This window comes from Sebastes umbrosus, chromosome 18 (genome assembly GCF_015220745.1).
Source record: "Sebastes umbrosus isolate fSebUmb1 chromosome 18, fSebUmb1.pri, whole genome shotgun sequence".
Taxonomy (NCBI): domain Eukaryota; kingdom Metazoa; phylum Chordata; class Actinopteri; order Perciformes; family Sebastidae; genus Sebastes; species Sebastes umbrosus.
In genome coordinates this window covers 27,201,338-27,213,919 of record NC_051286.1, presented here as the reverse complement: position 1 = coordinate 27,213,919, position 12,582 = coordinate 27,201,338, and the positions used below count along the sequence as shown (strand labels likewise).

Genomic DNA, 12,582 nt, shown 5'->3' with positions numbered 1-12,582 from the left:
AATTCCAAATAAATTTCAAATAGGTTACTTGCTAATTATCACCTAATTACCATGAAATTTGAGGACCTGTAAAATGAAGTGTTACTTTATTTTTTTTTTTTTGTGAGAGAGTATCAGTTATCTATAAATGAAACTAAAATGATTTTAAGTACACACTGCTTCCCCATATGAGATACATTTTCTTTGCTCAATTCAGTCACATCCATGAAACATTATAATAAGACCGTAATACATGCCATAAATATCATTATATATCATTATATCAAAGCATGATATAAACTCGTGAATTCATGGTGGAGGAAAATTTGTTAATATAGGATATATCATATCAGTCATAGCATATACATTTTTCAACATAAATAATCTTTTAAGAAATAAATTACACAATAAAAAAAGCTATTTTCTATTCAACAATATAAAAAAACTCACAGCCCAAAATACATCAAAGTTGGGTTAAAAACTTTAATAAAGCGTTTTGATTTTGTTTACAATGAAATAAGAGCAGGGTTATTATAAAATATGAGTTAAAAAAAAAGAGAAGAAAAAGATAAAATATTTAAAGAAAAATTACCCACCCTCAAAAATAATATAACATATACAAATATATATTTCCAATAACACCCTTTCATGGCCCCTGAGAATATGTATCTGCCAGACTGTATTGTACTTTTACCTCAGGTTAAAACTGCATTAAGTATTTTTCACCACAAGGGGGCAGAATGAAATGCAGCTCTTTGATGCTGTCAGTGTATCAAGTTCTGTTGGCTAACACCTTAAAGGACCGGTTACATTAGAAAGTGGCACAGCGATATTCGTTTGTTCGTTTTTGTGAAATACATTACACAGTCATTTGATTCGGTCATAACTTAAAGGTCCCATATTATAAAAAAGTGAGATTTTCATGTTTTTTATTATAAAGCAGGCTTAAGTTCTTAATAAATACTGTGAAAGTATCGAAACACTCAATCCACAGGGAAATACACACAGCCCGTATTCGGAAACTCTGCATTTGAAACAAGCCGTCAGGCTTTCTATGCATTTGTGATGTCACAAATATACAATATTTAGATCCTTTACACAGATTTAAACATAAACATTCTAAATGTGTCCCAGTTTATTCCTGGTTGCAGTGTATGTGAATGTCATCAGCTGACAGGAAGTACACATGGACCCAAGCTGTTGCCTAGCAACACAATTCTGTTGCAATTCTGTTGCAATTTCGTCACAATTTCGTCGAAATGCGCTAAAACGGAGCATTTCAGACAGAGGGTAAATACAGGCATATTTAGGCTGGCAGTATGAAGAAAATAAAGGTTTTTTTGAACATTACATTATGTAAACATGTTCTAGTAGAAACACAAAATACAAGTATGATCCTGAAAATGAGCATGATATGGGACCTTTAAGTTTAAGTTAGAAAGAGATAGAGATAGAGTGGCTCCTGTGTGTTACTGCTGTGGTAGGACACTGGGCCTCACGCAGGTACACCCCACTGTGATCACCTCCGTCCCCAGTCTGAAGTCATACCTGTTCTTCATCTTCCCGTTCTTAGTGCGCCGTGGCCTTCGGACTCTGGAGTTGGATGGGGAAATCAGAGCGGGTGATTATAAGATTATATGATTATTAAATTAAATCAAACTGGACTGTAGTGGGACAGGGAAAAAACAAGCAAAAGTTAACTGAAGTCAATCTAATACAATTCAGTATGTTTGCATACATAATACATCTGTTAGAAATGCCAAACTCTTTATAACGTTTTTCACGATGTATTCAGCAATGGGAGGTCAGTGAGAAAGAAAAGTGACGCCACTGTCTTTGAAATAAATATTTACAAGTGTTTGAGGTGTTTTTTTTGTCATGCGTAGTGTTCCATAAAAATGTCAGTTTGAAGTCTTGAGCCTGTGCAGAGCCAAACCTCAGTGTTTGACAGCAGATGATGAACACCACATTACTTTGGGTTTTCATATTCCTACCACTTCAAGCCGCAATAAAATTGACGTTTTCAAACTGATTTATCAACTATGCATCCCATAATGTACGCTTACTCATTAAGAAATGCCAGAAAACAGTGAATTTCATACTGATGGGTATACATTTAAAAAATTTTAAAAAAACAGCAATAAAAACTGTTTTTTTTAATGTTGTGCCTCTGCGTTCAATTTAAAGTAACTGCTGCCCAGCAGCTTGTTTCAACAGGAAATGCATCAGATTATGAAAGAAAATGCTCTCCAAACTATATTTCCCTTCAATTGTTAGATTGCCCGACTTGATGAACTTACTTTATCTTAATATGGGTGGGTTAAAAAAACGCTACAGCATAGTATCGCGATTTCTGCGTGGCAATATTGTGTCGATATGGACGTCAAGTATCGATCTTTTATTATATAAGCTATTAACCTATTAATAATCCAAAAGATATGTGAATGAAAACTCTGAGATAAACAGAGTGAAAACTGTATCTTATTAGATACAAAAGGTAACATATCGCAAAATGTTTAAAATCGCTATAAGATCATATCGTGACTTAAGTATCGTGATAATATCCCATTGTGACTTAAGTGTCAGTATAATATCGTCTCGTGACTTAAGTGTTGTGATAATATCGTATCGCAACTTAAGCGTTGTTATAATATCATATTGTGACTTAAGTGTCGTGATAATATCGTATCGTGATAATATTTTATCATGATAATATTGTATCGTTACTAAGTATCGTGATAATATTTTATCATGATAATATTGTATCGTGGCTAAGTATTGTGATAATATCATATCGTGACTTAAGTGTTGTGATAATATTGTATTGTGACCTAAGTATCGTGATAATATCGTATCGTAATAATATTGTATCGTGATAATACTGTATCGTGACTTAAGTATCGTGTATCGTGATAATATTGTATCGTGACTAAGTATCGTGATACTATCGTATCGTGACTTAAGTATCGCAATAAGGTCGTATCGTGACTTAAGCATTGTGTATCGTGACTTAAGCATCGTGTATCGTGACAATATCGTATCGTGACTTAAGTATCGTGATAATATCGTATCGTATCCACCCCTAGTTTTGAGCATAACAGCAGAACTGCATCATCAGCTACTTTTACAAAAACTGCCCTGGCTCACCTGTGGAGGACCAGGACCTGGTAATAGATAGGTTTGGCCTCCAGGGCTGCGTTCTCTCTTCCCCCCGGCAGGCTCAGACAGCCAGAGGTCAGGCAGTGAGCGTGAGAGATCCGCTGGGGCAACCGAGATGCCACGCAGGAGTCTCTGGAGACGGACGAAACATACATTTAGAATTGGGACCACAGACATTAAAAGCTCAGAACTGATAACTGATTGACCGAAAATACACGTCAAACTGAAAGAAAAATGACATTAAAGGCCTTCAGACTTCAGCGACGCCTCACCTGTACGTCCATGGTGACAGAGACATGTTGGCAATAGTTGAGGTAGACGTGCTGGCCATCTGAGGACGCACTGACGGATCCAGGATCAGTCTCACCGTCTTGCCCCTCGGTCTGACTCCCTGCCCCAACCTCAGGGAAACCGCCTGGCCTTTCCCAGCGGCGTGCAACAGCGTGGCCAGGCCCAGCACCAGCAAAGCTCTCAATACCTGAACAGGAGGACACCAGGAAGTGCTTTATCGCTTATAAGACACGCAAAACAAACAAGAAGTCCAGGAGAGGATGGAGAAAAGAGCAGTTCAAGCCAGTTCATGTTTGGTTGGACATCCACTTAATTCATCAATGTGTGAATGCTTGGGTGGTATTCCTCAACACAGTCACATGGCAGTTTGTGAAATAGTCAAGAAATGTTATCTATTTGATTCGTCTACATAGACACAAATTTCACTTTTTTTTGTGACACTCACCACGACTTTCAACAACATAGTGTTAGTGCGTTTTCATACGAACGTCCAACAAAACATGACGCACGTGTCAACTTCCGTTCCAGTCCTTTGAAAATAGAACTACGCTGTTAAGAACACGGTTTGAGTTAAAATAACACTGGAAGTGGCATAACGTAAGTACGTACGTAGGTTACGTGAAAAAAACTACCTAGTTAGCTTTAGGAAAAGATCGTGGTTTGGGTTAAAATAACTCCGGAAGTGCTGGAAGTTAAGTTTGGAAGTTACGTGACAAATAAATCAACGCTAACTTCTGGTTTCACACGGAACACGAACAGCGGTCTCCTGTGCGGAAGTGCGGGAATTTTTTGACCCACCCATCCACTCCAACCTCCTTCCTGCACGGCGTTCGCCGCTCTCTATATTTCCTGGTTTTTGATTACGTGGATTACATACAAATTGATTTTGTGCCGACCTACACGAAAAAAAAAGGGAAATTTGTGTCTATGCACACAAAACAATTCATTAAATTCTGTGAATATTTCTCGAACTGCTGTGCAACTGGGCTGTATTATTGATTTCAGAACACTCAGAAGTTTCTTTCATTTGCTTCACAATGAAATTTGGAGTCAAAAGACAAATGATACATTAACTTTTCATGTGTTCACGTCGTCTCAGTACGTTACATTATCAATCAATCAATCAACATTTATTAGTATAGCCCTTTACAATAACCAAAAGGTACCCAAAGTGCTTCACATTAACGTCAGGAAATGAAAACATATCATAAAATCATAAAAAGGTACATAAAAAGCATAGGGAAAATGTCACAGCGCTGCCAGGTATTAAAAGCCAATCTAAATAAAAAAGTCTTGAGCTTAGATTTAAAGTACTACTCGACCTCGGGACTTCTAAAAGAAGTTGTCCCCGATGACCGCAAAATCCCAATGGAGCTTGTAAAGTACGTTGGGTGATGTGTTCACGTCTGGAAGTGTTCGTTAAAAAGCGAACAGCAGCGTTTTGCACAAGTTGGAGGGAAGACTGGCTGAGACCAACATACAGTGCATTACAATAATCAAGTCTCGAGCTAATAAAAGCGTGAATTGCCTTCTAAAGATCATGCCGATTGAGTAAAGGGCTTTACTTTAGCCAGAACACGAAGCTGGAAAAAGCTCGTTTGAACAACAGAGTTAAATCTGTTTATCAAATTATCAAACAGCTGTCAAATGTCACCCTCCAGATGTTTTACAGTTGGTTTGAAATAAGAAGCTTGAGACTGCAACATTAGACATGCACGAAGTACCAAACATAATGCATTCAGTTTTACCTTAATTTAAATGAAGGACATTTTGTGACAGCCACTGCTTTATGTCAGTTCAACAGAAAGTTCCACATTATGTCATATAAATCTTATAATAATAATAATAATCTCATGACCCTCGATAAGATTTAAGCACTCACCAGTAGCATGATTGCGTCAGGTCTCGCCTGCAGAGCCCAGCTTTAAGTGTGCAGAGCTCCTCTGCTGTCTTGTTATGTCTACATTGTCTCTGTGTTTATATGCAGACAGACTGTGTTGGTGTGTGTTGGCAAGATCTGCAGTACATTTCCACTATGACTGTTAAAGATGTTGATCTGGAGATTAGATAACGGCTTTTGCATCTTTGTGATCGGCGTTTCTTTGTCCATTTTGCATCTCCATCACTTTTTTTGACTTTTTAGTCATATATGCATTTTTCTCATTGTCTTAGATTCTGTTGTCACGGTATATGGGTACATAGATTTCAAACATACAACTTACACTAAAAGAGTTTAAATAGCAAACAGATTAAAACACATCACTAACTTGGAAGTGATTTTATACTCTGATGTACATTTTAATTGTTATTTTACCAAGGTCATTAAAACATCCATTTTTTCATCTCAGACATGTTGCCAAAGTCAGACCAATTTACTTTTTAAAGATGCTGAAATGCTCATTCATGCCAACTGTTTAGGTTCCCAATCTCTTTTCAGCCACGGACCCCTTACAAGATAGAGAATATACCGATGACCCACTCATGTACATACAGTATGTCCCTTGGAACAATGTGACGTATAACCTATTTTTTTACACTTCTATCATCTTAGTTATGTGAAAGAACAACACTGGTGAAATGTATCAGACATATAAATGTATTACAAATATAAATCAATTTAAAAAGCTGTACAAAAAAGATTTTTTTTTGGGAGGTATATGGACGAGGAAGAATTGTGATAAGGGTTGTGTTAAGGGTTGGTTTATATCTACTTCTTAACTCCGGATGGATATGTGGGTTATAAATAAACTTGGGATGCTGTTCATATATTTCAATTTGGGATGTAAATAAATCCGGGATAGTTTATATATTATATTATATTATCATTCTATGATATATGAGTTAAAAGTGGAGAAGTGAGAAAGGGGTACAGGGAAATATGAGTTTTACTTCTACCTACTCCTTGTCGGACACATTTTGCTCTTGTTTTGTTTGTTATTATTTTGTATCTGTTTTTATTTATTTTTATGCTCGAAATAAAGTCATTCATTCATTCATATATTAGAAAGATATTATACGAAGATAGATATTTGCATATTCTATGAGTTATAGATTTGTTAGATTAGAACATAATTTATTAACTATTATACTGTAGATTTTAAAAAATGTAAATATTATTTGTTGGACTATGAAGCCTTTTGTTTAAAATTAGATTTAAATGAATGAATCTGAAAACTTTTCACAGACCCCCTGGCAGAGTGCCACGGACCCCTGGGGGTCCCCGGACCCCACTTTGAGAATCACTGGTTTAGACTATTTTTACTTTTTACTGACTAAAAAGTCTATTAGAAAACTACTACAAAGCTTTAAAGGTCCCATGTTGTAATAAGTGAGATTTTAAGTGAGTCTTTTATATTATAAAGCAGGTTTAAGTGCTATATAAATACTGTTAAACTATCAAAACGCTCAATATACGGAGAAACACACACAGCCCGTATTCAGAAATTGTGTGTTTGAAACAAGCCGTTAGGATTTCTGTCCATTTGTGATGTCACAAATATACAATATTTAGACCATTACATGGTTTTAAACATAAACATTCTAAATGTGTCCCGGTTTATTTCCTGTTGCAGTTTATGTGAATAACATCAGCTGACAGGAAGTAAACATGGACCCAAACTGTTGCTTAACAAATGAACATCCAATAGGAACGATCTCTCTCTGAAATGACCTGTGATTGGCTAAAGTCTCCCGTCACGGGCTAGAATTTCTAGAGCCTGAAAACAGAGTCATGAGGAGGTGCAGAAGTCTCTCACTTGAATTACAATATGCTGAAAGGTTATAAGGGGATTTTTGCCCAATCATGCCAAAAATATACTGACTACTGCTGCTTTAAAGAGTCAGCACAATAAACAATCCATTAGATTTTGGTGGCGATCCGGATCATGATCCGGCTTCGGGAATTTTTTTTAAAAACTCAACTCAACCTGTGCATTAACACCACAGGCTCTAAAGGTCCCATATTGTAGAAAGTGAGATTTTCATGTCTTTGATATTATATAGCAGGTTTAAGTGCGATATAAATACTTTTAAACTATCAAAACACTCAATATACGGAGAAATACACACAGCCCATATTCAGAAATTGCGCGTTTGCTCCTAGTGCAATTCTAGTTGGATTTTTTTTATATTACTTTCATCCCTGGTGTTTATTTTATTTTCATTTTATTTATTGTTGTAATTTTCAGTCTTGCAAACTCGTATCTAATTTTGTGTAATTTTTGTTTTTTATTTTTTGTCTGTGTTGATTTAATCTTGCTATGTGAAGCACTTTGGGCTGCATGTTTGTATCAGAGGTGCTAAATAAAATAAAGTTCAGTTTAGCTGATCTTTTGTACTTTCTTTGTATTAAGCTTTGTTCTTTTTACTTGACCCCATCTTGACCTGTCACAGTGAAGTCACAGTGCATGGGAAAAAGCAATAATTCCCCTGTGTGTGATGAGCCAGGTGACACCCTCATGTGTGTCTGACTTCCTGTCGAAAGGTGTGAAAACATTTCACTCACCTGTGGACCTTTTTTGATGTGGCTGTGAAAACAGAACTCACGTTTATGGTAAAAAAAAAAAAAGACAAAGGCACTGAGGCGAGAATCTGCGACTCAAGCGGGAACATTTTCCTTTCAGTGCACAAACCAAACCAAAAGGGGAATTTGGTTTGGTTTCCTAAACCAAAGTCAAACAAATAAGTATTATAAGTGAATAGATCTGCCTCAGATCTCAGTTTAAAACTGAGACCTATTACCTGTTATGGTTTTCCTTTAACAAACCAACAGAGACTGGTCAATGTGAACAGCATCTGTTTTGATTTATTTATCTGAGTCATATGAAAAACATTACTAGTAACTAACACCTACACACTGCCAACCCAGTAAATTATGTAGGTCAAAGAAATGCTGATGAGAGTTCTGGTAATGAATCAGCTACAAACCGTGTGATAACATGTCCTCTCTTATTGTGTCATATGAGTAAAGAGCCGTCTAACTGGAGCACAGCTGTACTGGAAGTATAGTGAAGAGTGGGTTTACAATGAGACACTACGAACTACAAGTATGATCCTGAAAATGAGCATAATATGGGACCTTTGAAGGGTCAACAGTAGATGTCACAGCTCAGCACTGTGTGTCAAGTTGTTCTAGTCATAAATCAGAAAAAAAACAAACATTAAATTAATGAATTAAATTAAATCATGAAAGTGTATAAGGGCTTAGAACAATATGATAGAAGTTTATGATGGTCATCCCCGTGCTCTATTATGTCTCATAAGTTGTTGCCCAGATTATGTGCTAAATTTAACTAATTTTACCACTCGAGAATTGATCAAAAATGATCAAAAATAATTCCTCCAAAATACCACATTAAGACACCAAGACCTTGAGGAACACCATAGAAAAAGCCGTGCTGTGATTTGAGAGATTTCTGCAAGAATTGTATTTTTTGGCGATTGGATGGTGAGCACTTCTCTTGTGTTAACTTCTCAGAAACCCCCTTATTGTCAATGTAGCTAGGAATGTCATCCATCCTCTGAATGCTCTAGGTCTCTAGTTCGATCCATCCATCCTCTGAATGCTCTAGGTCTCTAGTTTGATCCATCCATCCTCTGAATGCTCTAGGTCTCTAATCTGATCCATCCATCCTCTGAATGCTCTAGGTCTCTAGTCTGATCCATCTATCCTCTGAATGTTCTAGGTCTCTAGTTTGATCCATCCATCCTCTGAATGCTCTAGGTCTCTAGTTTGATCCATCCATCCTCTGAATGCTCTAGGTCTCTAGTCTGATCCATCCATCCTCTGAATGCTCTAGGTCTCTAGTCTGATCCATCCATCCTTTGAATGTTCTAGGTCTCTAGTCTGATCCATCCATCCTCTGAATGCTCTAGGTCTCTAGTTTGTGGCTGTAAAGTTTCATGAGGCTGTGATTATCCTAGAGGTCATCACAAGGTCATTTTATACAGTGAGGTCAAGTTTCAAAAAATGGTCTCACTACAATGAAATGGCTACTATGGGGTCTAACATCATCACACATGAATACAGTTGGGCTCATTGGATTCACTCAGCTCTACAGTGATACCTTATTTTTGAAAATCCAAGACTGTTTATAGACCCCCAGTATGCAGAAATATTCAATTACACCATTTTTTAGAATAGGTGAAAATATCACATTTACAGTGCCTTCAGAAAGTATTCAGACCCCTTCACTTTTTTCACATTTTGTTATGTTGCAGCCTTATGATAAAATCAATAAAATTACTTTTTTTCCTCATCAATCTACATGCAATACACCACAATGACAATGTTGAAACAGAATTTTAGAAATTTTTGCAAATTTATTAAAAAGGAAAAACTGAAATATCAAATTTTCTTAAGTATTCAGACCCTTTACTCAGTATTGAGTTGAAGCAACTTTGGCAGCGATTAGAGCATCGAGTCTTCTTGGGTATGACGCGACAAGCTTTGCACACCTGGATTTGGGGAGTTTCTGCCATTCTTCTCTGCAGATCCTCTTAAGCTCTGTCAGGTTGGATGGGAATCGTCGGTGGAGACTCATCTTCAGGTCTCTCCAGAGATGTTCGATTGGGTTGAAGTCAGGGCTCTGGCTGGGCCACTCAAGGACATTCACAGAGTTGTCCCTAAGCCACTCCCGAGTTGTCTTGGCTGTGTGCTTAGGGTCATTGTCCTGTTGGAAGGTGAACCTTCAGCCCAGTCTGAGGTCCTGAGCGCTCTGGACCAGCTTTCCATTAAGAATATCTCTGTACTTTGCTCCGTTCATCTTTCCCTCAACCCTGACCAGTCACCCAGTCCATGCCGCTGAAAAACACCCCCAAAGCATGATGCTGCCACCACCATGCTTCACCGTTGGGGTGGTATTGGGCAGGTAATGAGCGGTGCCTGGTTTCCTCCAGACACCTTCAATGCTGCAGAATTTTTTGTAGCCTTCCCCAGATCTGTGCCTCGACACAATCCTGTCTCTGAGCTCTTCAGGCATTTCCTTCCACTTCATGGTTTGGTTTTTGCTCTGATATGCATTATCAGCTGTGAGACCTTATATGGACAGGACTGTGCCTTTCCTAATTGTGTCCAATCAATTGAATTTACCACCGGTGGACTCCAGTCAAGGTGGAGAAACATCTCAAAGATGATCGAGGGAAATGGGAGGCACCTGAGCTAAATTTCAAGTGTCATAGCAAAGGGTCTGAATACTTATGTCAATGTGATATTTCAGTTTTTCTTTTTTAATAAATTAGCAAAAATTTCTAAAATTCCGTTTCCACTTTGTCATTGTGGTGTATTGAGTGTAGATTGATGAGGAAAAAAAGTAATTTTATCGATTTTAGCATAAGGCTGCAACATAACAAAATGTGAAAAAAGTGAAGGGGTCTGAATACTTTCTGAAGGCACTGTATACTGCATGCAAAAAACTGCATGTGATTATAATAAAGTGGGCATGTCTGTAAAGGGGAGACTCGTGGGTACCCATAGAAACCATTTACATTCACATATCTGGAGGTCAGAGGTCAAGGGACCCCTTTGAATATGGCCATGCCAGTTTTTTCCTCGCCAAAATTGAGTGTAACTTCGGAGCGTTATTTAGCCTCCTCAGGAAGGAGGCCAGTAATGAAATGGTTGGTACCGATGGATTCTTTAGGTTTTTCTAGTTTCATATGACGGATGGCTCGAAAACTTAGAAAATTAGCCCGCTACAGCCTCTGAAAGACAGTAAAGTCGGTCTGCTACATACAGTGAGCAGCCTTATTTTCCCAAAGGTGAAGTTTGACACCGAGTGACTCAGTCAAGTTGATTATTTATATGAAAAGAAAATGTATATGGTGAAAAAATACTTTACATCTAACTGATTGATAAATGATCACATGGCAAAATGATAATGTCATATATTTCTTCATTTGTTTTCTGTGGGTGTTTTTATGGGAATGTGGATCTTTCAGAACAATTTAAGGAGTACCTATGGTTTGCATGTTCCCCATTCCCCAACCGACCAAAATCAAAGATAAATAAATAAATGACTCGATAAATAAATAAATAAATATGTCATTAAATATAGCAAAAGAAATATTAATATTAAAGGTCCCATATCGTGCTCATTTTCAGGTTCATACTTGTATTTTGTGTTTCTACTAGAACATGTTTACATGATGTAATGCTCAAAAAACACTTTATTTTTCTCATACTGTCTGTCTGAATATACCTGTATTTACCGTTTTAGCGCATTTCGACAGAATTGTGACAAAATTGCAACAAAATTGCAACAAAATTGCGTTGCTAGGCACAGCTTGGGTCTATGTGTACTTCCTGTCAGCTGATGACATTCACATACACTGCAACCCAGGAAATAAACTGGGACACATTTAGAATGTTTACGTTTAAATCTGTGTAAAGAGTCTAAATATTGTATATTTGTGACATCACAAATGGACCGAAATCCTGTCAGCTTGTTTCAAATGCAGAGTATTGAATACGGGCTGTGTGTGTTTCCCTGTGGATTGAGCGTTTCGATACTTTCACAGTATTTATATAGGACTTAAGCCTGCTTTGTAATAAAAAAAAACATGAAAATCTCACGTTTTTATAATGTGGGACCTTTAAAATAAATTTAGTCATTCATTATTTGATAGAATGTATCATAAATTGATTATTTCTGTTTTAATTTGCTTGCAAATTATCTTTGTATTAATATCCGTATTTATTTACTCTTTTGTTTAATTAATTAATTAAAAATTTTTTTTAATTTATTCATTTATTTTTTAATTCATTTTTTATTTAGTTATCTATTTTTGCATTTATTTCGTTGTCCATCGGCCTAGAGGTTCCCACTCCCAACACTCAACTAATCTGCGTAATACTGCGTCACAGTAACAGGATTTCAATATCTTGTTTATTCGAAATAGTTACTATTATGGTCCTGAAACCTCAGCTTTAAACAAAAACTAAAACTAAACTCGGTCTTATCAGAGGAGAAAGATGCGAGGAAAGTGCAGCGGGCTGTGGCCTGTGATACCACATGTGAAATGAGTCAGCCGTGGGTGTCGAGAGCTCGAGGCCTCTGGTGTCCTGGATGATGGTGCGCGACGGTGCACGACTTGAGCGGTTCTGGGGCCTTATCTTCAGACTGATCGGGGCCATGGTTGAGTTACGTTACGGAG

The 12,582-nt window shown here is 37.2% G+C and overlaps 1 protein-coding gene across 1 annotated transcript; it reads right to left on the bottom strand.

The window, feature by feature from the left end:
• Positions 1–1,344: 1,344 nt before the first annotated feature.
• il17a/f3 (interleukin 17a/f3) lies at positions 1,345–5,407 on the bottom strand. Its single transcript, XM_037751242.1, has 4 exons — positions 5,312–5,407; positions 3,411–3,616; positions 3,127–3,270; positions 1,345–1,572 (listed from the first exon to the last, which is right to left on the bottom strand). The coding sequence occupies exons 1-4, from the start codon at positions 5,318–5,320 to the stop codon at positions 1,449–1,451; spliced, it is 483 nt and encodes a 160-aa protein (XP_037607170.1). The 5' UTR covers positions 5,321–5,407; the 3' UTR covers positions 1,345–1,448.
• Positions 5,408–12,582: the final 7,175 nt, after the last annotated feature.